Source organism: Ursus arctos, unplaced genomic scaffold, assembly GCF_023065955.2.
Source record: "Ursus arctos isolate Adak ecotype North America unplaced genomic scaffold, UrsArc2.0 scaffold_11, whole genome shotgun sequence".
NCBI classification, from domain to species: domain Eukaryota; kingdom Metazoa; phylum Chordata; class Mammalia; order Carnivora; family Ursidae; genus Ursus; species Ursus arctos.
In genome coordinates, this window is record NW_026622775.1 from 13,109,943 (window position 1) to 13,137,887 (window position 27,945).

General features: G+C 38.9%; 1 protein-coding gene across 3 annotated transcripts in view; it reads left to right on the forward strand.

The window, feature by feature from the left end:
- The first annotated feature begins 5,330 nt into the window (after nucleotides 1-5,330).
- SYNPO2 (synaptopodin 2) overlaps nucleotides 5,331-27,945 on the forward strand; it is a 167,238-nt gene continuing 144,623 nt past the window's right edge. For 2 of the 3 annotated variants that reach the window (XM_044384291.3, XM_026499243.4), the window contains exon 1: nucleotides 5,341-5,602. In XM_044384291.3, coding sequence (XP_044240226.1) covers nucleotides 5,498-5,602 — 105 coding nt within the window. In that variant the 5' untranslated portion in view covers nucleotides 5,341-5,497. Of the gene's footprint in view, nucleotides 5,603-27,945 lie in introns of all 3 variants that reach the window. The other variant, XM_026499242.4, reaches the window with a different exon arrangement.

Genomic DNA, 27,945 nt, shown 5'->3' on the forward strand with positions numbered 1-27,945 from the left:
TAATACTATCTGAAATACAAAACATGCAATATTTACTAGTAAAACAAAGTAACAAAATGATATTGTTAGTAGACCTCATGAAATAAAATTTTCAGTTCATTTCTTGACATTTGGAGAAAACAGACGTCTAAACCTATTTTTTCTAATATATTTACTTAACTCCATCTTTGTTGTCCTAAAGTGTATACACACACACATACACACACACACACACACACACACACACACACACACTGCACTTTTATAAAATATGGTTTTTGAACTGAAGCTTTTAATGTGTGTGTATCCTACGGGGACTTTAATCCATGTGGTTTCATTTGGTGATTCATTTAAATTTAACTCACATAAATATATTAGCCAATGTTGTCAGATGCCTGCCAGGTTTCTGGTGTTTGGTTTGGTTTGGTTTGGTTTTTTTTTTTTTAAGGCCTTTTGATAGAGATGCCTGGGTGGCTCAGTCAGTTAAGCGTCTGCCTTCGGCTCAGGTCCTGATCCCAGGGTCCTTGGATGGAGTCTGCATTGGGCGTCTTGCTCAGCGGGGAGTCTGCTTCTCCCTCTACCTGCCGCCCCCCCCCCCGCTTGTGCTCTCTCTCTCTCTCTGTCAAATAAATAAATAAAATCTTTTTTGAAAAAGACCTTTTGATAAGCCCCAAATTTTGGTGGCCCTAAAGGAAGGAAGAGTTGGGTTTGGTATAGATATTGAATATGGTATTTTATTACAATTTTTTTTCTAAATTTCAGAGAACTTTACAATAATGTTGTGAGATAATAGAAAGTAGATATTGGTTTCTGCCCCCAGTTCCCGGCACACTAGGAGCATCTTTTGTTTGAATGTTGGTCTTTGACCTTTGTTCCTGATACAGAACTCCTGAAATCCTTGTCATTTCCTGGATGGTGGGAGTGTCTTTCATTCTTCTGAGGTGATTCTGGGTGGCCTTTTGGATGAGGGCTGGCGACTGGAAAGACCAAGAAAAGATTAGAAGCTTGGAATTTTCAGCTCCGCCACCCATTTTCTTGAGAAAATGATCCATCATGCTTACATGATGAAGCCTCTATGAAATTCCCAAAGTACAGGGCTTGGAAAGCTTCTATATTGGCGAACACTTGGAAGTGCTGGGAGAATGGTGTGTCTGGAGAGGGCATGGAAATTCTTCACCCCTTCCCATATACCTTGCCCTTCCTTCCATCTGGTTGTTCTCTGTATCCTATATCATATCCTTTAAGAAATAGTTAAACAGTTTAAGTATTTCCCTGAGTTCTGTGAGCCACTCTAGAAAATTAATCAAATCCAAGGAGGGGATATTTGGAACCTCTGATCTATAGCCAGTTGGTCAGAAGTACAGGCGATAACCTGGACTTATGAGTGGGGTCTGAAGTGTATATGTGTGTGTTGGGGGGCGGGGACCTGTCTTGTGGGACTATGCCCTTACCTATGGGATCTGAAGCTATCTCCAGGTAGAGAGTGTCAAAATTGAGTTGAATTCTTGTATATCCTGCTTGTATCCTGAGAACTGCTTGTTGGTGGTGTGGGGTACACTCTCCACTCCCACTCCCACCCCCACATATTTTTTAGTAAAAAACGGAATTAGAAAAATTATAAAGAGGCATGAGCCTGCATAGGTGGCCAATGTGAAATTATTCTGGAATAAGTCATTCCTACGGGAATATTTTTGTTTGATAATGTGGTTTCCCAATTCATGTTAGGCTCAGAAATCTTACTGTGCTGTCAAAATTGGGAAGGATAATATAGGTATTATTTGCGGAATGAATAATCAAGTGAATGAATGGATGGATGGTATTATAAAACAGAACAACTGATATATTGGTAAATCCTTTAAATGGCATAGAAGTAGAGTTAGTCTAAGAAGATCATTTTTTTTATCGAAGTATAGTTGACATTGTTACATTGTGTCAGGTGTACAATGTTACATTAGTCTCAGGTGTACAACATAGTGATTGACAAGTCTGTATATTATGCTCGCCACAAGTGTAGCTATTATCAAAGGTCATTTTCAAAACCACTCAAGTCCCTTTTTTTCCTTAAGAAAGTGAATTTTTACTCTTGCCTTAATTCTTAAATTCCAAATAAAATAAAGAGCAGACTGTGTGCTGTTTGACCAGGGCTCTGGTTCCATTTCTCCGCTTGTGCCTCAGTTTCACTTTGTTGGGTCTGGGACTTGATATCACCTTCCCTGCAAGCTACTAAGTTAACCTGCTACTGCTTCACGGATGCTGGAAGAAGACATGAGATTCTTTGGCCCGGCAAGCAGCATGTATATCACCATATTTACAAGTTAATCTTGCTTCAGACTCCATAGGGTTTACAAGATATTACCCAGATGCTTGCTACTTACACAGTGGATTGCCATAACAGCTAAGGTACACTAAGCCTAATGAATCCATTGCTTTTATTTTATTTTATTTTTTGCTTGCAATCAACTAGCAAACTTCCTCTTTGTCCCACGTTGAGATATTACCACATCCATCAAGGTTCCTTGCTACAAACACAAGCCTAAGAAATAGCTCAGGAAAAGAAACATTAGGACCTTGAATTCTGACACATCCGGAAAGACATCTAGGAGCACTAGAGACCCATGGAAGACTGCCTTTCCCAAAATACCTTGTGGTGGTTTCCCCTTCACGTTGGCTTCCCCCATCGGCTGTTATCGATATCCATAGGGCGAACAGGATTGTCCCTGACAGCTATCTGGAAGAGTCTTAAGCTTCCCTGTGGTTGAACCATATATAAATTAATCACTGGAGCTGGGGTAATGTCTTTGGCTTAGGCCTGGGTTGTGTATCTGTTCCTGAACTAATCTCTGTGTTAAGGAGGAAAGATTACTCTGTCTTAGATCAACCAACTTATCCATGCTGTTGGGGTGGGAGGATCAATTTTACCTAACCCAGTAGTTACTGCCCAATGGGGGAAGTGCAAAATGTTAGGGAGCCTGTCACTAAATATTCCACATGGTCGTTAAGTGGTATAATTCAAGAATTTTGCTCTATTTCAGATTTTCCCAAGTCAAATGAAGTGAGGAAAAGAAAAGAAATTAGAACACTTTGGCTCTCTTTTCTATACCTTTATTCTGGGAAGTTGTATCTGGTCTTTCATTCTACTTATATTAATTGAGCACTAATTAGTGGTCGAGAATTGTATTAGACCTGGAGAGACAAGTTTGAATAAATTGGAAACATCTGCTAATCTCACAGGGTTAATCATCTAGTGTTGGATTCAGATAATTTAAGAGACCATTTGAATGAGAGAGAAAGTGCAGGGTGGTGGCAGCACGTGGAAGGGACACCTGACCTGGACACAGGAGCAGAGCAGGAAAGGTTAGGAAAGGCTTCCTGGAGAATGTGACATGTAATCTGAGGCCAGAAGGATGAGTTGGAATTATCAGGTGATCTACGTGTGGGGAGGACGAGATCGCTTGGAAGCATGACCTAGCAGATGGGGCAACAGAGCAGGTTAAAGAAACTAAAAGCAGTTCTGTGTGTCTGAATCATAAAATTCAAGGTGGGAGATGACATTGGAAAAGAAGTGAGGAGTGGGAGGCAGAACGTATTCTCTAGGTAAAGGACTTTTGACTATTCTGAAAGCCCTTGAAGACTTGAAACAGAGGGGAAAAAACAAATATGATAAATGTTGCATTTTAGAAATTTCACCCTGGCTGTAATGTCAAAAATGAATTGAGGGTGGAAAAAGGCATGGGACAGTCAAGTTAGGAGATTGTTGAAATCAAGGCCAGTGACAGAAGTAATCGCACTAGTGGGAATGGAATAAAGAGGCAGATTTGCAATCTATTTAGAAGTTGGATCCATATGTCTTTTTAAAAAAGATTTTGTTTATTTATTTGAGAGAGAGAATGAGAGCACGAGCAAGGGGGAGAGGGAGAAACAGACTCCCCTTAAGCAGGGAGCCCAATGTGAGGCTCAGTGTGGGCTCGATGTGGGCTTGATGTGGGGCTCGACCCCAGGACCGCAGGATCTGACCTGAGTCGAAGACAGATGCTTAGCCATCTGAGCCAGCCAGGTGCCCCAGTCCCTGAAGTTCTTTTTCTTTTGTTCTGAGTTCATACTTTAGAATGATACTTGTAAAATTCTTTTTTTCAAAGAAAGATTTGGGTAAATTCAATTCACCTTTTGGGAGAGAATCAAACTTGAGATTCACGTCTGGGCTTCACACCCTTCAAAGGATCTCTGAGTGCTGAAGGTCTCTGAGTGAAGGTTTCTTACTCTTTGTGGGGAGGCACAAACAAAATCACTTGACACATTTGGCTTCTGGGGAGCGAGGCTGTGTGAAGGTTCGCTGCAGAGTGCTTCCCATTACTGAAACAGGCAGAGGGTCTGGAAGTCAGTTTTGTCTGGTACCACGTGTAACACGAATTAACTTGCCCAGGCTTTTCTTTATTTGGTATGTTTTTATGTGGATGAATGTCATGGAAAATAAAAATATAATGGGAAAATAAAAATGTTCCATTTGTACAATTTTTGATAGATTGTATTCAGATTTAAAACATTAAAATATTTTTGACCACATATAAAATCAACTTTTATTTTGGACCACCCAGACTCAGGACACTGTGATCAGGGACTATAAAAATAAGAAACTTGTAAGTGACATTGTATGCAGTTGGCTGACTATTTTGGTTTAAGAAGTTTCTTTCCTGCTGAGGAAGGAAGAAAATGAAACACTTATTTAAATTTAAAATACTCCAAACCATGCAAGAGACACAGTTTAAAGAATGTAGTTTCCAGGGGGAAATTCTTTTCTTCTCCTCTTCCTCCTCCCTCTCCTTCCCCTCCTCAACTCTAAAATACATGCACCTATCTCAAAGTTCAAAAAAGTACCTTTTAGAGTAGGAGGTTTAAAAAACAACAACAACAAATGTTTTGCTTTCTTTTATTTCCTCTTCTTATGGAATTAGACAGTAGAAGCTTAGAAAAATAATAATAATTTCACCCTCTTGAACTCCCTTTGGTCTGTTTCAATCATCAGTGTGGTCATTCTTGAAACATTTATTTGAGAAAATCAGTTTGTCTAGTAGTTGAGTTCTCAGAGCTCCTATTTTAGGATGTCACTCGTGGCCTGGAGATTAAGACCTTCACGTGTTCTCCACTACTCATAGGATTATTAAAGGAAGGTTTTTCAATCATTCTTTAAGTGCTGGCATTAAATCAGTTAGTGCTAGAGAACTTTTGCTTCCCCTCCCCCATCTCGCCCCAAATGAGGACCTTCTTCTCTAAGCGAGTCTCCTTCCTTTGCCCGAAGTGGGCTGAGCAAAGGAGCGTGACGCAAAAGTGGGCTGTGTCCTTGATGCTCGGGAGCGCCTCTGCCTCCTTGCGAATGCGGCCAGCGGCCGCAGCAGCAGCTGAAGCTCTGCGCTCCCCAATCCTGCCTCCTGGGCAGGCGCTTGCAGCTAAGTACGCATCTCAACTGCACCGAAGCCTCCTCTGTCTTTTCAAGCTCTTCATGCTACCCAACTGAAAGGAGAAAATGGGCACGGGGGATTTTATCTGCATTTCCATGACCGGAGGGGCGCCCTGGGGGTTCCGATTGCAAGGTGGCAAGGAGCAGAAGCAGCCCCTGCAAGTTGCTAAGGTAGGACCACCAAAGAAATGCTATCACCGCTCTGTTCTGGGAAGGAATGAGAGCAACCTGTTGATGGTTTTTTTTCAAGTTCTCATTCAGGAGTTTATGTATTAGTTTGATTTTGGCGCCGATGTTAAATTTTTCTACGATGCGGGTTTGTTCGTGTTTCCAAAAAGCTTTGAAGTAACATAGCATATATGTAATTAACCAGTAATTGATAGGGGAAAAAAGAGTGCCGCATTTGTCAGCTGAAGAAAAGCCTAATCAGCTTCTCTGACAACCAGCAAGACACTTGGGAAGTTTCTTCTAGGCAATAGTAGAATATGCAGTTGAGTTATTGTTTCGTGTTACTTTACTTGGTTCTGGCAGAAGAGAAATGCTCAGCTCAGCAAAACCAATTGGTGTGTTTCTTGGGGACTTGTATAAAGCCTTGGTAGTGACATTTATAATGCAGCATTTATGAAAAGGCCAACTTTGGGCGATACTTTTAAATATATGATGAAAATGTCAGATAATCTATTTGAAAGAATATTCTTTTAAGGATTTGACAAATAAATGCAAGAATCTACTGCATTCCATATGTGTACTCATCTAGTTAAGTGCTCAACATAAAATTCAAAGACACTAAAAATATGTTGTAAGTAACTTATAGGAAACTTTGAAATGCATCTAATAACGATTTTAAATGTTTTAAATGTTTTTGTTTCCATTATATTGCTTGTTTTTTGCTACCAGTTTGCTGGAGGGAATCTGATATTGTCTAAATTGGGATTCAGCTAAAATAAATTTTTAAATGCATGAAATTTAAGCAGACTTTTACCTGATTTGAATACTAAATTGTAGTAGTGTATGATTAATTAACGTGTTTGATTAATTTCTGCTTTATATATTAAAAATGGATATAATCCTTATGAAATATGTGGACTACTGGCCTTTGTAGTTATTCTTTCTCTTGGGTTTGGCTTTTTTTTTTTTTTTAATGTTCACTGTGAGGAAAGGAGTTTCTTTGAAATTTTCTGCTCCTAGGCTTCCAGCGGAAAATCCTTTCATAATGCAATGGTGAAATCCTGCCACCTAGTGAAAATTTCAAACATCAAGAAGGAGACATAAAACAGAAGGTGAAAAGCAAAATTTTTAGAACTGGAAAGTTTCTCAGAGACCTCCGGTTCAACCTGCGGATTTTAGATAAGGAAAGAGCCCAGAGCGTTTAAGTAACTTTCCTCTGCTTCAGGCTAGCAGTGATTGAAGAATCTGGAAAGGTAGTTTCATTGTGTTGCTTTAGGAGTTGATGGCAGAAAACATCAGACAAAACAGTGATGCCTGCTTCAGAGTATGCAGAATTCATGGCCTGAACAGGATTTGTTCTGGGTCTAGAATAGCAGTTGGCTGGCTCCAGTTACTGAGATTTGGGTTCTAATTCCAGCTCTGATCTAACTTGTAGCCGGACCTGAGACAAATCTCTCACCCTTCCTGAGTCATCTGTTGTGGCGTGGCGTGTGTGTGTGTGTGTGTGTGTGTGTGTGTGTGTGTGTGTGTAGAGGGAGAAAGAGACAAACATTTTGAGTGAGGTAGGAAAGGAGAAGTAAAGAGGAAATTAACTGTACTCGACCATCAGTGAGATTCTATTTTGCTCGAGTATTTTACTGTCCTTATAGAATACAACTTTAGAATCACTTGCCTACCAGTTAAAATGTGGGGACAAAGGTGGCTGGATGCTGTTATTCTCTGTTAGTTCTTTGTGGCCAGACCTTAAGAATAGGGTGGGTATTCGGTTTCTCCTGAGTCCTTAATGTACTTATTGCAAAGCGGAGCTATTATGTGGTGATTTTTTTTGGAAGAACTACAGCAAATAGCTAGTGAAGTGTGTTTTGGGAGCATTTCTCTACTGATGACATCTCTATCAACAGGATTCAGAGAGGTTATTATGTGTGTGAGTGTCAAAAAATTCAATCCTGCTCTTACCCCCCAAGTCAACTTTCCTAAAATACCCTGCAAATATAGTTGTGGTTTTTAAAAAAATTATTAAAGTATTTGGATGTTTGCTTTAATTATCGAGTTTGTGAGAGTATAATTAATTGCTAATTCTAAAATATCATTATGACGGCATCTGGATGTTTGCCTTAATTCACGCACGCGTGAGTGTGTGTATGTGTGTGTGTGTGTGTGTGAGAGAGAGAGAGAGAGAGACATACACTACAGTTTACAGTCTAGTTTTCCCCATATGTAAAAAGTGACTAGAGAGCCTTCTAAAGAAGACAAAATTTCTAAGTTACTATGGCAATGCCTACTTTTGTTGGTCTATTTTTTCCCCTTAATTCAAACTTACATTTAATTTCTTATACTAGCATTATTTGTTCTAGAAAACCCTTGGAGCAAAGTGCTTATCACTTTCTATGTTATCAAGGCCATGGCCTCGCTAGGATCACTGATTTCATTTAAAACATCAAGTCAACTCAATTTTAGTAATGGTCCCTCAGCTCAAGGTGAAGTGTATGTTGCATGGCATAGACTTCCTCTGCTTCCAAGGCGATGCTTATGAGGGCCAAGTCACCTCCAAGAAGGAGGGTGGAGAGGCGGACGGCAGAAAGACTGGGTAGGGATGGTTGCTGGCAAACACTATGCTCACAGTTTCGAAGAACATGCAGAAGATGAATTTGGGAGTTAAAGAAAATACATAGTAAGAAAGAAAAGGAAATTTCAGACAGTCCTTGAATCATGCCCCCTTAAAAGGGGAGTGCTTCAAAGCCGTTCTATACATGACAACAATTTTTTGGCTTGTATGAAATATCTAGCGTTCATGTTTTTCATAATTCTGTATAGAATGAAAATTGAACACGCTGAAATAGGGGGGAAACCCTATCTAATATTATTAACAATGATTAGATATTGAGTACCTTTATAATTCCCGGTAAATATCCTTCTAGTGACACTTTGGAGAGATGTTCAAACATTTTTAGTATTTGGCTAGCTGATTGAACAGTAGGCAAATGCCGACTTTTAAAGATCACTAACGGAAATTTTAATAATCAAACTTTTCATTGACATTGAAGCTCAAGGCCATAAAATCTGGTTTTATTTGCAAGAATAAACTGAATTTTTAAAAGATCCAAACCAGTTGCCTGGTTTTTGAATGTCTATATATCTTTTAATTTATGTTCTAAATACATGTGATAGAAAGCAAACATTTCTGGGTGCCTGGGTGGCTCAGTCAGTTAAGCATCTGCCTTTGGCTCAGGTCATGATCCCAGGGTCCTGGGATCCACAGCGCATGGCATAGGGCTCCCTGCTCAGTGGGGAGTCTGCTTCTCCCTCTGCCTCTGCCCCTCCCCCTGCTCGTCTGCAAATGCGTGCTCTCTCTCTCTCTCAAATAAATAAATAAAATCTTAAAAAAAAAAAAAGCAGACGTTTCTAATACAGAGTCATAAATATATTTCCAGGAGATCATTCATAGAAACAAATTCATTGAGGCATATTTACAATATAAAACCCCATTGTATGTGTGCAAATACTCTTAGAAAAACTCTGTTAGCACTTTTACTTTACAAAACTCATTTTTCAAACATGTACTTACATGGCTATGCCTCCGGACAGATCACTTTGGAAAATCTTCATGTAAAGAAGTGGGGAGAAATTTTTGTTTTACAAACAAATCTTATGAACAAGTCAGTAATAACTCACATTTTGAAAATAATGAACAAAGAAATGTTCACACTGTATCCTTTATACGTTTGAATGTTTAGAACTGTAAGCTTTCTTCAAAACATATAGACCACTATGGTATTTATTATTCTCTTATTGAATTTCTTTTCTTTTCTTTTTTCTTTTTTAAAACATTTTTTTTAAGAGGGAGAGAGGAAGAGGGGTGGGGGGAGGGGCAGAGGAAGAAGGGGAGAGAGACTCTTTTTTTTTTTTTTTTAAAGATTTTATTTATTTATTCGACAGAGATAGAGACAGCCAGTGAGAGAGGGAACACAAGCACGGGGAGTGGGAGAGGAAGAAGCAGGCTCACAGTGGAAGAGCCTGATGTGGGGCTCGATCCTGGATTGCCGGGATCACGCCCTGAGCTGAAGGCAGACGCCTAACCGCTGTGCCACCCAGGCGCCCCGGGGAGAGAGACTCTTAAGTGGTCTCTGGGCCCAGTGTGGAGCCTGATGCAGGGCTTCATCTCACAACTCTGAGATCATGAGCTGAGCCGAAATCAAGGGTTGGTCACAACCTACTGAGCCACCCAGGTGCCCCTGAATTTCAATTCAAAGTTTCAAGTAGCTTTTATTAAAATTGACATGACAAATTACAATCATGTATTTTATGAGGCAAAAGTGGATTTAATGATTCTGTATGTCAGCTCTTTAACTTAAATAAAGATATGTTAGTAAAGCACAATCAGATAACATAGTCTTATCAGTGCCATCAGTGAGGTCTCTAAAATGTTTCAAATGAAATAATTCCAGCATCATAGCTATTTCTAAAGGGAAAAAAAGAAATATTTTGATGTGTTTGAATATGTGTATTTGAGGATAAATGCTCCTTACTACATATGGAAAGCTAGTAACATCTTCATTAGAAGATATGACTGATCACTTCACTTTTTATTGAGTTTTTGAGCGCTTTCTAGAAATTCTAAAAACAGGTATGCATATAGAAGTCAGTGCGAACTAGGTAAATCCATTAAGCATATGTTATAAAATCTTTGTTTTGGAATTGTGTGTTTGAAGACAGATCACTGTTTGTTGAAAGACAATGAACTAAGATAATGACTTTGCATCAACTTTACCATTACTGGGACATGGCACATATGCATTTATCAAGCTCTTTTCAGGAAAATATTCTTTGCAGTATTTTCTTTGCAGGTGTTTTTTCTTCAAATGACCCCCATAACCTAAGAAGTAGTTTGAAAAATATGCTTATTTTAGAAATGAAGAAATTCAGGCACAGAAAGGCTAAGTTACTTGCCAAAGATTAAGCTGTAAAAAATGGTGGGATTTGATTGTGAATCTGACTTCTCCTTCTGAATTGGTAAAAACAGGTGCCTGAGAGAATAAGGGGAGGCTAAGGTGGTTCCCAAAATGAAGCTTATAAAAAATAGTGTGCTCTTCATCCAAACGTGATTTAATTGGCCAAGGGACCCCCAGGTATCAAGATTAATAAACACCCCGAAGGCAATCCTAATGTGTGGTCAAGATTCAGAAGCACGGCTATAGAAAGTTGAGGCCAGATATGTCATCACAGGGCTTCCTGAAGGGTGGCGTGCTATGTTCTTCTAGCACAGCCCCACTGCCCCTTTTCCAGCTGATGTAAGAGGAGAACCAGAGAGACGCAAGAATTGTCTGAGTCCTTAGCATTGTGATGAAGTCTTCACTTGTAGTGGGAGGGTTTTCCCTTTCTGAAGCCAAGACCTCTGGGTTGCGGGAGGCAAGGAGGTGCTGGGAAGCTTAAAAATGATCGTTGTAAAGATTGGAGGTGCCTGCAAGAGGGGAACCTGGCAATATATTCCCTAGCAGGATGTCTTTTTTGTCAACGGAATTGCCGACCTGCCTAGTGCCTCTCTGAACGGTGGGATAAGAAGTAGGGAGGGGTGACTAGGGGAGTAAAACTGGAGAAAGATGCAAGAGGAGGGAGAGAAAAAGACAAGATGAGACAGAGAGGGAGAATGAGAGAGAAAAGTAGGAACTTAACTATTTGGTAAGGCAAGGATCCTTGCATTTCCCAGGGGTGAATGACTGGCACAGAAAGTGGCAGGATTTGAACCACCTTGCCAGTACCCTACCCAGAGAGGCAAGCTCTTAGCTAGGGACTGGCAGGTGCAAGCTGGCATCCTGAGGAGCTACTGGGGGTCTTGGAAGGGAGCTGGGCAGGAGCCCTATTTCTCATGCTGTGGTAAAAGCTTTCCAGGGCTCCTTGAAGAAACTACATAAGTGCCCTAGCTTCTGGACACTGGCCACAGAGAGGACAGAGATGGCCACTCAGCATTAACCAGAGAAGTGCAACAACCAGAAAGAGAAACACCACCTCATTCAGTTATAACTAAATATATCTACCATCCCCCCTCCTTCTCCGGTCTTCCTGCCTTCAACCTGGGAGGAGCTAGAGGGAGGTAGGAAAAGAGCAGACAACACGCTCCTTGGGGTGCCAAGCCCCGGAGCCACAAGCCCGCCACGGTGCTTAGGGAGAGAGCCTAGGAACAGACAGTGGATTGAAGCTGTAATTGGACTAGACTATTTTAATAACCAAAAACCAACAGAAATGCATGGGATCTAACCAAAGTATTATTAAGGGAGGGATTTGGCTTTATCATACTTGAAAACAGTTGCTGGAAGAAATGAAAGTTTCATGTTTATAACTGAATGAGTTGACACTCCTCAAAAACATCGGTTCCATCACACAGGTTCCTATTATTAATCACCTGTATTTGACGTATGTTAGCTTCAAAACTTAACCACCAACTCGTGTGACTTCCATAGATGATCATGTTGAAATTTTTTTATCTAGGATTCATTGAATGAATGAAAATCTGGCTTTGGGCCAAATAAGAAATTTAAGCTACTTCTTTTCTCTTTTCCTTTCGTTGAATGTGAATCAGCACTTTAATAACCTGGTATGCTTTTTGCTATTAGGTAGGCTCATACTTTCAGTTAGTCTAAAAGAGTGTGTCTTGAACATTATTGTCAGGATCCAGAACTCTTAATTTAAAAGTAAGTACTCTGAGCTTTTATAGGGTCTTAATCTAGGGTGATTGTTGTTTTTAAAGAAAGTCATATTGCAAATTCCAGAAGTCAGTATGTAATATCATTGTGACATACATATTATATCTAACTGAATAATATTTGTATATTTCTCATGGTAGTGGTTTCCAAAATAATTTAACCTCCCTCTGTCAGTTAGTAAGTGTCCAGGAATATAAACTAGTTTATATATTTATCTAAAAATATTTCACATGTGTATATCTTACAATCGTCCAAGTATGTTAACATATGTTATCTCATTTTATACCAGTTGACTAGACGGTTTTATTACTCTCAGTTTATAGATGAAAAAACTGATTCAGAAAAAAATTAATTACTTGCAAAAAATTTATATAAAGGAGTCCGAAGTCAAATATAATTCTTTCCCCTATGGCAGGGGCATCATGCCACTCTCTGCATCAGTTTGGATAAAGAGAACAATCTATCATTTAGTAATGCTGAAAACTGCCAAACTTTGATTTAGAGTTTGTATGAAATGGTATGTCACCTTCTAAGATTTAACCGTTAAAAACATATATAATTTCTTCTTTTAATGGGATCGAGGAAAAGGATGACAGGAAATGCATCTCCAAGGTCATGTGCAGTGAGAGACAAGACTGGAAAGTGAACCAGTTTACATATAAATAAACCTAAAAAATATATGGATTCCAAGATTTTTACTGTAGCTTTCCTAATAGATTCATGATGAATGCCATGAGACTTTTGTAAAAGGAAATGGAGAATTCCTGCATCAGCTTCATTAAATAATCCTTAAGAGTGGGGTGCCTGGGTGGCTCAGTGGGTTGGGCGTCTGACTCTTGGTTTCTGCTGGGGTCATGATCTCATGGGTGTTGGGATGGAGCCCTGTGTCTGGCTCCCCGTACAGCGGGAATCCGCTTGAAGATTCTCTCCCTCTGCCCCTCCCTGCATTCACACATGTGCATGCACAGACACACTCTCTTTCAAATAAATACATAAATCTTAACAAAAAACTCAGTCTTTAAGAGTAAACAACTTCAGGGGCGCCTGGGTGGCACAGCGGTTAAGCGTCTGCCTTCGGCTCAGGGTGTGATCCCTGCGTTATGGGATCGAGCCCCACATCAGGCTCCTCCGCTATGAGCCTGCTTCTTCCTCTCCCACTCCCCCTGCTTGTGTTCCCTCTCTCGCTGGCTGTCTCTATCTCTGTCAAATAAATAAATAAAATCTTTAAAAAAAAAAAAAGAGTAAACAACTTCATGAAGTTGAAAGCCTTATACGAGAAGCAAAATATGACTTGCAGTTTGGTGGGTATTTCATTGTTTGACCACCTCAATGACAGCGTATTTACAGTATTGAATTACCTTGGCATTTTATTTTTTAAAAATTATTTACCATTCTTTTTTATTAGAAAGAAGTAAAGTTGGCCAGGTTCTCAACAAATTGTCTTCAGTGTCTTTGTGAAATCCATTGGTATGTGGCAGGTCATTGGCAATAGTAGGTATAGTTTGGTGTTACGATGGTCTGGATGTAGTTTTCCTTAATTGGCCTTTAAATCTGGTGTGTTTCCAAAAAAATATACTGAAAAATACAGTGGATTTGCCTTTTGAAACACTGTGTAAAAACTCCTGTCACTTGATTATGTAACAAATAATTTTCCTAACCTTGGTCTTGGATTTTTATAATCCTGCTCATCCATGGCTAACTTTTCCACTTTTATTTGGAATCAGCGTGGGTACCGGATTGATGAAATGATGGGGTGGATGAATTTTCCTGAAAAGAACTACAGGTTTATGATCTGTCTAATTCTGCCTGGGCAGTACGCCTTCCTTTACTGCTCTTCCTTCATTCCCTTTATCAAAATTTACCTGGCTTGAATTTCACCATTTTAGGATACAGATTATTTTTCCCTAAGAAATTTATAACAACAGCCAATGAATGTCATTTTTTCCCCAACATCTTCCTGCCTTTAACAGTATTTTCTGGAGATAACTTTATTTAAGAAACTCCTATATAATGTTTCCTGGATGCCAGACGCTTCCTTAAAACACTTTTTAAATATGATGAGAAAATTCTGTGAGGTTATCATTGTTTGAGATCCCCATTAGAGGAGCACAAAGAGGTGAAGCGACTTCCCCAGGTCATATAGATAGTTAGGGTTAGACCTGGTTCACACCTAGAGAGTGTGGCTCCAGGGTTTGTATTCTATACACACAATTCTTGTGGGTCTAGTGTAGTTTACTTTATTCATTTTCACAAAGGGGGATAAATGCAATGAACTTAGATGGTAACTGGGTACTGGCTTTCTACATCCTCTATGGCTCGTATTCTTTCCTGCCCGGGATGCCTTTGCTTAGGACTTCAGCCCAGGCCCTTACTCTTTGCTTTTAGATAACTACAAGCCTTTTAACTGTCTCCCCGCTTTGGGTTTCACATTCCTCAGATTTATGCTACAGAGAGCTGCCAGAGAGATTTTTCTAAATCACCTGTTATATCACTGCTTAAAATACTTCAAAGTCTCCCCATCATAGTCATCAAAAGAACCATAACATTTAAAAAATTTTATTAAGTACAATTAAGCACTTGATGAATTCGATCATACACAATAGCAGATTTTTTTCCCCGCAGGTAAAGAAGCTGAGGGTTAGAGAAGTTAACTAAATAATTTCAGATCACACAGCTGGGAAATGGCAGGTCCAGAACTGAGGCCAGTTTGATGCCAAAGCCCACAGTCTGAGCTGCTCCCTGCACCGCGCCTTGTTTACTGGCCCATGACTCCACTGTGGCATCCGTCACCCTCCACGATCTGGTCCCTGCCATACTGTCCAGCCCCATCACCTGGTACTCCCCTAAATGTGCACTTAGCCGTTGGAAATACGACAGTTCTCTAAAACACTCTGCCTTTCCTGCCACCACGAATCGTCTCTGCTGTGTGCACCCCTTCCTCTGGTACCTACCCTAATACATCGGAGAAATTTTACTCACTCTGGACAACTCTGTTCAGAGTCACTTCTCTGGGTGATTTGACTCAATTTTCTGGTCAGATGTAAGTAAGCATTTGCTCAGCGGTGTTCCCTTTATCACACGCAGGTTTCACCACATGCCTCCATACACGTTGCTGCCGATGGCTGTAATTTTTGTTCACATGTTTGTTTCTTCCATTAAACCAGTGGTATTCAAAATGTTTTGATTGTATCTCCTTAAGTGAAACAATTTTGAGGGTAGCCCATTTATACCTCATATACATGTGAATGATGTATATATATATATATATACACATGCAAGGGTGTGTAAATGAGATATATATATACATATATATGTAATACTATGCTAATATGTTATGTATAGTATACAATATATCAAGAAGAAAGTTTTAAGGAATAAAATAAAGATAAAATCAGCAATTTTTTAAAAAGATTTATTTATTTATTTACTTGACAGAGATAGAGACAGCCAGCGAGAGAGGGCACACAAGCAGGGGGACTGGGAGAGGAAGAAGCAGGCTCATAGCGGAGGAGCCCGACATGGGGCTCGATCCCAGAACGCCGGGATCACGCCCTGAGCCGAAGGCAGACGCTTAACCGCTGTGCCACCCAGGTGCCCCAGCAATATTTTTTAACCAATTTTTATTTTGTTTTGACAGCGCAAAAAGTCTTCTCACTCTCACTGACCAGAAGCTTTTTTTTTTTTAGTGAGAACAATGTGTTTGATGGACTCTTAATTATGAAAATCCGAGTGTGACCCCATGAGGTATAATGAAGAGGTCTAGATTTTAGGTCTAAATTTTAATTTATTTTAATACTTGAATCTGAAGACTATCATGGTTGAAAAAGATAACCACTTATCATAGGTAGCTCCATATTGAATAAATGAAACACTAACTGGAAATTCTTTTTCATTCTCGACTGATAATGCATATGTTTTTGTTGTAATTTTTTGGGTGGATTTCCATCTTCCCTGGTAACCATACTTTGTTCTCATAAACTAATGAGAATAGGCTACATTTTAATATTTTAGTGTTAAAATCTCACTGATACTTTTTACTTGAAAGATTGAAAGCCTGTTAGAAATTCTTTTTTCTTTTTTCTTTCTTTTTAAGATTTTATTTATTTGTCAGAGAGAATGAGCACAAGCAGGGAGAGCGGCAGGCAGAGGGAGAGGGAGAAGCAGGCTCCTTGCTGAACAGGGAGACTGACATGGTCTTCATCCCAGGACCCTGGGATCATGACCTGAGCCAAAGGCAGATGCTTAACCAACTGAGCCAGCCAGGCATCCCAGAAATTCTTTTTTTCTAGTGAAGTGTGCAGATAAGACGTTTTAAAGAATAACACGCTTACATAATTTTCAACCAGCAAAATGGCATAATCATAGAAACATTTTCAAGAACTCTTCAAAATCTCTGTTTCTTCTACTTCTGTTTTTGAAAAGTTGCTTTCAAAACAATTAATTGTGAGGGAACATAGTATATTTATTATTCTAAAATATAGGCCAAGTAACCGATGACTAAGAGCCACTTATTCCAGAAAAGGTCAACAAATTTGGAATATTAATTTATCAGTTAAATGAAACTGTGACACATCCTTAGGTCTACAATTCTTAAAAAGATTTGCAAGACATCAAAAACCGGGGATGTACTGTATGGTGACTAACATAATATAATAAAAAATCATTATAAAAAAAAAAAAAGATTTGCAAGAGATACACTGGACCTCAGTGATACAAATTTCTATGATAGAAACACTTTCCTTGGGGCGCCTGGGTGGCACAGCGGTTAAGCGTCTGCCTTCGGCTCAGGGCGTGGTCCCGGCGTTATGGGATCGAGCCCCACATCAGGCTCCTCCCTATGAGCCTGCTTCTGCCTCTCCCACTCCCCCTGCTTGTGTTCCCTCTCTCGCTGGCTGTCTCTCTCTCTGTCGAATAAATAAAAATCTTTAAAAAAAAAAAAAAGAAACACTTTCCTTGTCACTCCCTATTTCACTGCAACATGTTTAAAAGATTCTAATATATTTTAAATGTGAGCTTTTATAAAGTTAATCATATTGATGACATCTGTAGCACTTTTGCATTCTATCTTCAGTTTATCCAAATGTGAATTTTCCTTTCAATTATGTCCTGAATGAATTTTATGGGAGGCCCCTCCATAATCTTACCTTCGAGTCTTTTCTTTATTAACCCCAGTTCAAGCAGCTACTTCCTCAGCAGTTTTATGTACATTTTTCCCCATAAAACACTGACTTTTTAAAAAAGATTTTATTTATTTATTTGAGCTAGAGCGAGAGAGAAACAGAGAGAGAGCGTGCACAAGCAGGGGGAGGGGCAAAGGGAGAGGGGGAAGCAGGCTCCCCTCTGAACATGGACCCTGGTGCGGGGCTGCATCTCAGGGCCGGGAGATCATGACCTGAGCCGAAGGCAGACACTTAACCAACGGAGCCACCCAGGCGCCCCAAAACATTGACTTTTTAAAAATTAAATAATTCATTTACTTTTGAGAACTTATCTCCATGATCTTCCTTATTGGTTCTCCAAAGGAATAGTTCTTCAGCTATGCAAATATCGAAATTGAATCTTAAAAATACCATACGTTGGGACATACCAGAAACATGTTCTTTTATTTAACTTTACAATAGACGTCCTCCACCAGTATTTTGTTCTAATATTATTTCTACCAGTTTCTTGGGGGGGGGCGGTTTGCATCTTCAACAATATTTGCTGACAAAAAATACGTCTTAGTTTGTTGCCAATAGTACTATTTTAGCCATTTTTGATTGCATCCATGAAGAACTTTCTAAACATTATCATTTGGTTTAAATTGTGGAAAGTTTTAAACTCAGTATTGCCTGACTTGAACCATTGTTGGACAAATTAGTCTAGATTTTTTTGTGTTCTGGATACTTCGTTATTAAATATCTTCTTGACTGATTACTTCACTCTAACACTGGCTGATATCATCCAGTACAATAAAATAAAGCACCTCTCTAACGACAGTGAATATAAATCCATATTCCAAATAGTCTTCTTGGTAATTTGGGATATTTTATCTACCTGTCATATGATTAGGCAGTAATGGTTTTTAATCTCACAATACGGCTGATGAAGAGTTTCTGTAGGATTATAGAGAAGGGTTAACTCTGCCATATTCTTGTTCTTTTGTGCTTGAAATGTAATTCTTATCTTTATTTAATAGCTTCCTTTCAGGAATATTTTAAAACTTGTGTCATTTTGTGGGAGTTAAAACTGGATAATAACATAGAAATTAACTTAATCAAACACTGTAAAACATTATATATTACAATATGCTGAGAGAGAATGAACATGTGAGGAAGCGTCTTTCCCTTCCACCATGTTGGGAGGTCCTTAGTTCAGTGGGGTCACCTCAAATACTGTATGAAATTCATAATCTGCTTGGACCAGACTGGCCCAGGGTACCTATGTTAGCCTTTACTTAATGTAGATTAAACATTAGTTGGCACTTATTTCCTTCTCATTTCTTAGATGAAAATAAATGTTCTTAGGCGTTCCAGCTGGCTTGGCAGATATGTGGGGGAAGGCTTTCAGGCACAATGCACTACAAATATAAAAGGGTCCTGGGACAGAAGCATCCTTGGCAAGTTCAAGGAAACCTAAAGATGCCAACATAGCTGGCACATATTTCCATGAGAAATCACTATGGAAGCCCTGTCTTCACAGTGATAAAAATGAAAAACTCTCTCTCCTGGGAACCCCGACCATGTGGTTATTTTCCCATCATTAAATGATTAACATACTGATCCTACTAGAACAAATTTGAACTGTCCTCTTCATATTTCCTTCTCATCCATTTCAGCTTTTCATAATGTGGCAGCCTACTGACCAGTGTCTGGAACACTTTATTTAAATGAATAATTGCCACTGGCCCTTATGCAGAAGTTTGGTTAGAAATTATATTAAACTAATCTTTCTCTTCCTCTGAAATTGATTCTCCCAGTGAGAGAAGAAGAATTTAAGGAGTGTCAAGGAGAATTTGATACATAGATCCTGTTTATTTTGACCTCAGTGTCAGACCTAGGGTAAAGAAAAGTTTTGTATTTTCTAGTGTGTCTTAATTTCCTTTCTCCTTCAAAAAAGATATAATCCTATTTAGATATTGTTTGGGAACTGATCCTTGAAAGGACAAAAGCATTTTAGTGCTGGCGACCATTTCTATGTAACTTTAAACACATTTTTTTCCTGAACCTCAGTTTCCTCATCTGTAAAATGGAGTGCTATGTAATGAAATTGCTGTTTTTGTGGATAAAAAGTGTCACCAGTTTGACAGGTGAATCTGAGACCCAAAGAACTGGTTAATAATGTGTCTTACCATTCTTTGTAAGCATTGTGTATTCAGATATCACCTGACACATAATAATCACGCAGTAAAGGAGTCTGTCATCATCATCATTGTTCTAATTAGAGGAAGAAGTAACTGTCTTCTACACAAGTTTATTTTTTCTTCAGAAATTAAGAAAGCACTAAACCAATTCCTTGTACTCCTGATATACAAATGGAAGTTAAGAGCATGAAAGGCAAATAGAATGACATGTGATATTTCTTTCACCCAGTGTCAATTTTCATTTTTGATAAAACACAACATTTCACAAAACGCTTACAGTATCACTGACTAACCAAGATTTGTTTGTTATGCAGTTTAATGAGTTTACAGCAAGGGATCCTAACGTTATACATTATACAAGGCCAAATAAAGCTAAATGACTGTCTCGTTTAAAAATAGCACAGATTTTTAAAAAGATTTTATTTGTTTATTTTAGATAGATGGGGGGAGAGAGAGCGAGAGAGTGAGAGCACATACGTATGAGTGGGGGAAGGGGCAGGGGGAGAGAATCTTCAAGCAGACTCCACGCTGACTGTGGAGTTTGAACCCACACCCCAGGAGATCATGACCTGAGCCAAGAGTTGGCTGCTGCAACTGACTGGGCCACCCAGGTGCCCCCAGATTGTTTTAAAGGAAAATACCTGAAGCTATAAAGAATTAATTATATATAATTATGCTGAGCTCTGTTTAGAGTGGACTCGGACTCTTTCAGTCATATTAGTCTCTGTGCCTCCGTTACCCCATTTGTAAAATGAGGATAGTGTTGGGACCTATCTCTAAAGATTATTTTCAAGGTTAGAAATATAAGTCACTTAACACAAAGGAAACATTCAGTGGTTTTTAAAAAGAATTATTAGTGTCTCCCTTTGTGGTTATTTTAATTTTATTTAACCAACTCTTGTGAAATTGAAGGAATATCTGCTGTCTTCCATGCAATGCCTTTTGAGATCCAGATCTCAATGTCATTGGAAGGGCCCCTGCAGTCCTTGGGATCCCCCCCGCCATGAGATGGCATTTAATGGTTTCAGAATGTGGCCTTACACTCACTGAGTAAGCCATACCCCTTTCCCTGGAAACAGCATATGGAAATCATCACAAAGAAAAGGAATCATTTCAAGTGCTTTGAAAATATAAAAGAAAATAAATTGTCCCTGGTAAGTAAATATAGGACACTGATCTCTGAATAGTTAGGAAAACTCTGTGCCAGGGCCTTTGGCGAAGGCTAATGAGCATTTCCTTCCCTCCCCCACCGACACCCCCGCACTCTTGTCTTCTAAATTAAAAGAAGTTATTACTATATAAGGCAGCTTTTTCTAAGTAAATGATAATACATTAAGCTCTTGGTGTTTCTAACTTTCCAAATAGTGGTGAGTTATTTTCATCAGTCAAGATCAAGCTAAAATGAAAAACAACATTTGTGAAAGGCTCAGGCCTTGGGAGTCAGATACGACCATAGAACTCACCTTTATTTTATTTCTTCTGTGAAAAACATAACATTTTCCATTGGATGGTGCTTAGCATGACTGATATTAGATTGGATCGTGTAAATATTATATTACATTTACTGGCTGCTGCAGGGAGTCCGAATGCAGTGATCCATTTTTGGGTCTCCCATCTTCTGGCTGCCTGCCTGCCAGATGGGGAAATGTTGACCAGAAGGATTTCATCCTGAGGCAGAGCTGCGATCAGGAACGGAAGCACATCACTGTGTGCTTCCTCTGTGCCCAGATGACCCTGACGCTTCATGCTGAGTGAGTTACCAGGGTTCCTTCAGGGCTGAGAGGAGACACAAATTCAATTAAAGATCCCATTATGATATTTATTCCGTTCTGTTCTTTATTACCTTCTCTAGTCTGACCCTCTCCTTCTCTTTCTTACTTGAGAAGGAAAACTCCTTCTTTTCTATCTTCACTGCCCCCGTTCTCTTAATTCTCATCCTTTCTTTATCTAGTTCTTTTTATGTCTCTTGTTTCCCAGAGAGCTTAAAACCAAATTAAGACATGAAATTTGATGTTGCTTTATCTGCCGAAGAAAGAGGAGAGATACCGTGTGTGTGTGTGTGTGTGTGTGTGTGTGTGTGTGTGTGTGACAGAGATAGAGAGAGAGAGATGGAGGGAGAGAGGGAGAGAAAATAAACAGGAAGTTGTGCATAAGTCTCTCTCAACTGATTTTCATGGAAAGGTAACAGCATGCTGGATTTTTTGATTCAGGCATGAGATGAACTATAATGGAGAATTATTTTGTCTTTATAAGCATTTTCCAGGAGTGTGTTTTCAATAGTTCAGCACTTCATTCATAGAAACTCCTTTTTAAGTTTTTTTTTTTTAAGGTCTTTCAGCTCCCTTCACGGTTTCTCGTCTGAGCAGCTTGCTTCTTCCTGTGAGGCTGTTCTCATTTTCTCCCAACATGACACGTTTATTCATCCCCCAGTCCTCTGTAACTGCCCATGATCTTTTCTGAAGTAGAATGTTCTTCTATTTATTTCTCCCAGGTACACAGTAGGTATGCAATGAAGACTATTACTTTTTTTTTTTTTTTTTGTCAGAGAGAGAGAGCACAAGTAGGGGAAGTGGCAGAGGGAGAGGGAGAGGAAGAAGCAGGCTCCTTTGCTGAACAAGGAGCCCAATTTGGGACTCAATCCCAGGACCCTGGGATCATGACCTGAGATGAAGGCAGACGCCCAACCAAATGAGCCACCCAGGCGTCCCAAGGCTATTACTTTTTAACTGATTGTTTAATACTGACTCCTATTTGTAATTTACCAAGTGATAAAACTGCATTCAGTCAAAAATAAATACTTATTGTTTGGGGAAGTTTATAAACTTCATCAGAACCTTTAAGGATGAAAACATGAGTTGAAGTTCACAACCTGCATCAAAGCCAAGTGGGGGCCTCAAGACAGTTATGCTCCAGGATTGAAGAAAAGGACGGAGGGCAGGGACAGGGATGGGGACAGATGAAAGGCACGGGGATGGCAGGGACCAGGGTCTGTGGCACAGCGTGAAACAAGGAGATCCTTGCATTAGGTATTCATAATATTGCTAGACTGGAAATCTTACTCGGCCCCCTGTGTCCCAGAGCCAAGGTGGCAAAGAGTGTTGTCAAGTGTGTGATATACCTTCCTATTTTACATTTAAACAACCAAATATTACTGTTTGGGTATAGACATTTCCCATTAGTATTTCTAGTTAAAAGACTTGCATTTTTCCACACTTGTGTTGGCACCTTGCTCTTTGAAAGCAAAACCATAGCTATTGGCAACTTCTAAAATAGTTCTCTGCAAGGGGGATGATATACATGGATGTTACATATATGTGTAATTACATATTTGAGGCAGGCTTTTATACTTACTGAAAGGTTGTTGAATAAATAAATGAATGGATGTACATCTGTTATTCTTTACTATGAGAATGGCAACCACTAAAAAGACTGATGTCACCGAAGCTTTATTGGATGCTTTTTTAAATGAGTGATTTATTTAAAGAATAATTGGAATAATAATATTTATTTTTATATGTGTGAATTCATATTTTTGTTTAGTATTTTGTAGTAACAAGACACCAATCCAAAGGGTGCAGTGAAAAGACTGAACTGAACTAGGAATCAGGAGGCCTGAATTCTGGGCATGGTTCTAACTTGACTTTACTCTGCGGCCTTTAACTGTGATGTCACTAAAACTATCTGGCCCTCAATTTCTCTATTTATAAAATGAAAGGTTTAGAATAGGTGATTTTAAGGTTCCTTTCAGCTAGAGTCTATTTTAAATCAAGAAGATAATAGGTGAAAGAAAATGTCCATGAATGGTCATATTCTCTCTGTTAACTTGAAAAATAAAGTAGCATTTTTTTGGGAAGTGCAATTATTATTATTTTTTTAAGTTTCATTTATTTATTTGAGGGAGGAGGGACTGAGGGAGAGGAAATGAGAGAATCTCCAGCAGACTCCCCACTGAGCAAGGAGCCCGATGTGGAACTCGATCCCAGGACCCTGAGATCATGACCTGAACTGAAGTCAAGAGTCTGATGCTTAATTGACTGAGCCACCCAGACTTTCTGAAAGGGCAATTCTTTATACGGCATATTATGGAAATTTGATTTGCCTTTCTCCAAATTATAATTTACAAGACATATTTGTTTAAAAAAACAAAACAAAAATTCTCAAAATGGTATCAATTTAATGTATTCTTTCCCAGGATTTTCCCTTTTTGTGCTTAAAATTGTATTGCGGTGAATTACCACTGCATTTTCTTAGGCTTCTTTTTTCAGTAAATACTTGATTCTTTTTCTTTATATTTTTCTAAGTAATGAGAGTGTTCCCTAGCATATGCTAATGTAACCAATACATTTTTAAATATCACTAAGAATTTGTGGATTTAAACACAATTGATGTTTTTAGAGATCTAACTTCTTTACTCAGACTCTGGATCTGACATAATTTATAACTTTAAGTTTTGTTCTCCTTACCTTACTAGAAACCCTAAAGAGACAGTGGGTATGGACCATCTCATATCTCATCAAGTAAAACCACTCATTCTGACCTAGCTGTTCTCTTTTATGAGGTATTCTAATTAGATGGAGAAGAGGGAATGTATTTGATATTCCTCATCTATTCCTTAAGACTCTCTCACTTGGGAAAAATGTGTCACAAAAAAAGGAGGAGAGAGTTTTTAGCATACTTGGAGTTGATTAGTTTAGGTCCTCATCTTAAAGTGCAGGATTTTTAATCAAATCATGTCTCTATCCCACAAATGGATTTCTTATCGTTTATGTTTTGTTTTGTTTTAAAGAAAATAGGTAGAATTAAAAATGGCTTTTATTTTTGGATTATAAAAGATGACACATTGTTCTTACAAAAAAAGATTCAAACATTACAGAAAAAGATAAAAATAAAGTAAAAACCATACAACCCAGAATTGACACATCATTAACATTTCAGTGAACAGTATTTTAGACCCCTCTCCCAGCACACGTGCTAACTTACAGTCATACTCACATTCAGTTTTATGTGAAATGAATGGTACTAAATGTATTTCTTATTAAGTAACACAGCATGAACACCATCCTGTGTCAATGAATACTGAGGTACATCGTAATTTTTAAGGATTGCATACTGTCACATTGTATGGACCCACCATAATTTATATAACCCAAACTCCCTTGAAATGCAAGTTATATCTAATGTTTCAACATTAAAATTAGTGTCAAGATGAATATTTTTGTATATATAAAATATATTTGTGCACTGGTCTGATCATTCCTGTAGAATAAATCTCTAAAAGTAGAATTACAAGTCTGAGGGCTTGCTATATTTTTTTGGTGAAAATGAAGACTATCTGAATAAATTCAAGGGCAACTATTATATATAAAGAGAAATTTTCTTATCATGCATGTTACTCATTATTACACTGGCAAGTATAATTGTTTTTAGCTGATCAAGAAAGTAAATATAAAAGTCAAATAATCTATGTGACATACTTTCATCTCTAAACATTTAAAAATATTGGTACTGATTTGTAACTTAAAAAAATGTCCTGAGGGGCCCCTGGGTGGCTCAGTCAGTTAAGTGTCTGCCTTTGGCTCAGGTCATGATCTTAGGGTTCTGGAATTGAGCCCTGCATCGGGCTCTCTGCTCGGTGGGGAGCCTGCTTCTCCCTCGCCCTCTGCTGCTCCCCCTGCTTGTGCTCTCTCTCTCTGACAAATAAATAAATAAAATCTTTTAAAAAAATGTCTTGGAAGAAAAGTTTTTGAGAGGAAGAAAAATTCCCACTTGTTTCAGTTCTATTAAATTTTCCGATTGTTTCAGGATAAAAATTTTGTAAAAAGATTAGCATCTTAAAAGTAATGGACAAAGGTACTAATGCCTGTATCAATGATACCTCGATAAGACTATTTAAAAGACAGAAGAAGAAGGAGGAGGAGGAGGAGGAGGGGAGGAGGAGGAAGAAGAAGTTGGAAACGAGAATTTATTGGCACTCTGTACCCCTATACCAGTAGCCCCTTCCCCAACCCCTGGCCAACATTCCCATCGAAGGGCACTCAGTAATACAGTACTCTTCCAGGCAAAGCCCAAGGTGGATTTTCTCTAAACACATTTAAAAAATGTGTGGGGAACATGAAGGCATTTTGTGTGGATAGTAGTACCCAAGAATGAAACCCTTCTCATTCTGGTACAGGAAGAAATGGGCTATGGTGTGAAGCCTGACACTACTCTTCCCCACACCACACAGAGCTCTTAGTCAAAAACTGTACGGACAGGAGACCACCCAAGGGTCACCAAGACTATGAAGAGTGTCAGCAAGACGGAAGGGAAAGACCAAGATACACAAGTAGAAAACATGACCCTAGAGGAAACAGACAATTTAGGGAATAGAAACTTAAAAAAGACAAGATGCCTAATATAGTCAAACAGATTCAATAAGATTTATAATCATAAAACAAAAAGGATGATTTAAATTGGTAAATTAAATGCAAATAACATGAAGGAATAGAAAATACGGAAAGTAAAGTTGAGATAATCTTCCAGAATACAGATAAAAACACAAAAACCATCCAGAAGGTGCAGTAACTAATAGAAGCCCTAAAAGAAGAGAATAGAGAAAATGGGTGGAATGAAATTATCAAATAAATACTGGAAGACACTTTCTTAGAGTTGAAGGGCTTGAGTTTCGGATTGAAATGGTCCACTTGTGGGCCCACCAAGATGCCATGCCTTGACAGTCTCATGAAAAATAAGTCCTAAAGCCTTCCAGAGGACAAAAATAAATTCATCCATGAGGTATGGGAATGAAAAAGAAATAATATTTCTCATGATTAACCTAAAAACACAAAATAAGACAAAGCAAACCAGTATATATTTTGAAAGAATGTGTAGAAATAAAGTAGTTTGTACATTTAAAAAAATAGTATTAATGCCCAAGGAATTAGGATTTGCAGCTTTCCATGGAATTATCAAGAGAGGATAATCAGATAAATCAGATTTTTAAAAAATATTCTAGGGGCACCTGGATGGCTCTGTCAGTTAAGCATCCGACTCTTGATCTCAGCTCAGGTCATGATCTCAGCGTCATGGGATTGAGCCCTACGTTGGGCTCGGCACTGGGTGTGGAACCTGTTTAAGACTCTCTCTCCCCCTGCCCCACCTCTCCCCTCTCTCCCTCTCTAAACAACAACAGTAACAACAAAAAACCCTAAAACAACAACAAAAAACCCCACCCCAACCTGTCCTAAAGAAATAAACTCTAATCTCTCATTCTCTCTCTCTCATCCTCTCTCTTTCTCTCTCTCTCTTTTTTTTTTTTTTTTTTTGGTGCAAAAGGGTGTTTTTATTAAAGTGTGGGGACAGGACCCATGGGCAGAAAGAGCCGTGGTCACTGCTGCTGCTGCTTCCTGCTGCTCCGGGATTATGAGGAGCAAGCGATTATATTCCTTGGGGTTGGGAGAAGTAAAGATAAGGGAAGTTCCAGAAGGATGATATTTCTCTTGTGAGAAAGCTATGAAAATAAGTTGAATACATGATAAGATCCTATATAAAAGTATTACAATAATTGTCATTGCAGTATTGTTTTCCTAAAGTTATAGGGTCAGTTTCAAGAGAAAGATTTCTTTATAGGAAACACCGTCATTGAAATTTAGGTCTCAGAATTAAGTTTTTTTGTTTTAATTTACAAAAGTATTGCAAAACCTCTTTCGTTTTTAATATAGTTTATATAATTTTGTCTTAATAGAGTTGAAAAGTTTCTAATATCTTGAAAAAGAGAATTTATTTTGTAGAAGATCGGGCCTGTGTAATATAAAGCATGGAGGAATGACCATCGCTGGTCCCCCGTTCAGTTCTCTGGCGCTGCAGAGGGGTCCCTAGACAGGCCCAGCCGCCTGGCCGGGAGCACGGGTCCCCAGGAATGACTTCGTGCTGAGACGCGAGTGCACGGCTCATGTGTACTCTCAAACAGCCTTCAGACCTTAACAAAAAGTACTAGGGATTGTAAATTCACTCAGAGGAAACATAGTATGAAAGATAAATCTCCTTTCGTGGAAACATCGAAAGGATGGGAACTTACGTAGGTGTGGACCATCTATTCTGTTTACATGTTTAGTTTAATTTTTTCCCCCTTAGCTTAATTTTGCGGCAGTAACGGAGTGGTCCTGAGGCAGCCCAAGCTAAAAATGTCCTAGTGCGGGTGCTTGACCTATAGGAGTTGACATGTTTGGGTGTGTGGGAGGGTAGGAGAGCTTGTGGGAAACGGAGATGCTTGTTCCCCAGCCTTCCCCGGGGACAACCTTTCATTCCAGTACAGAGAGATTAGGTGG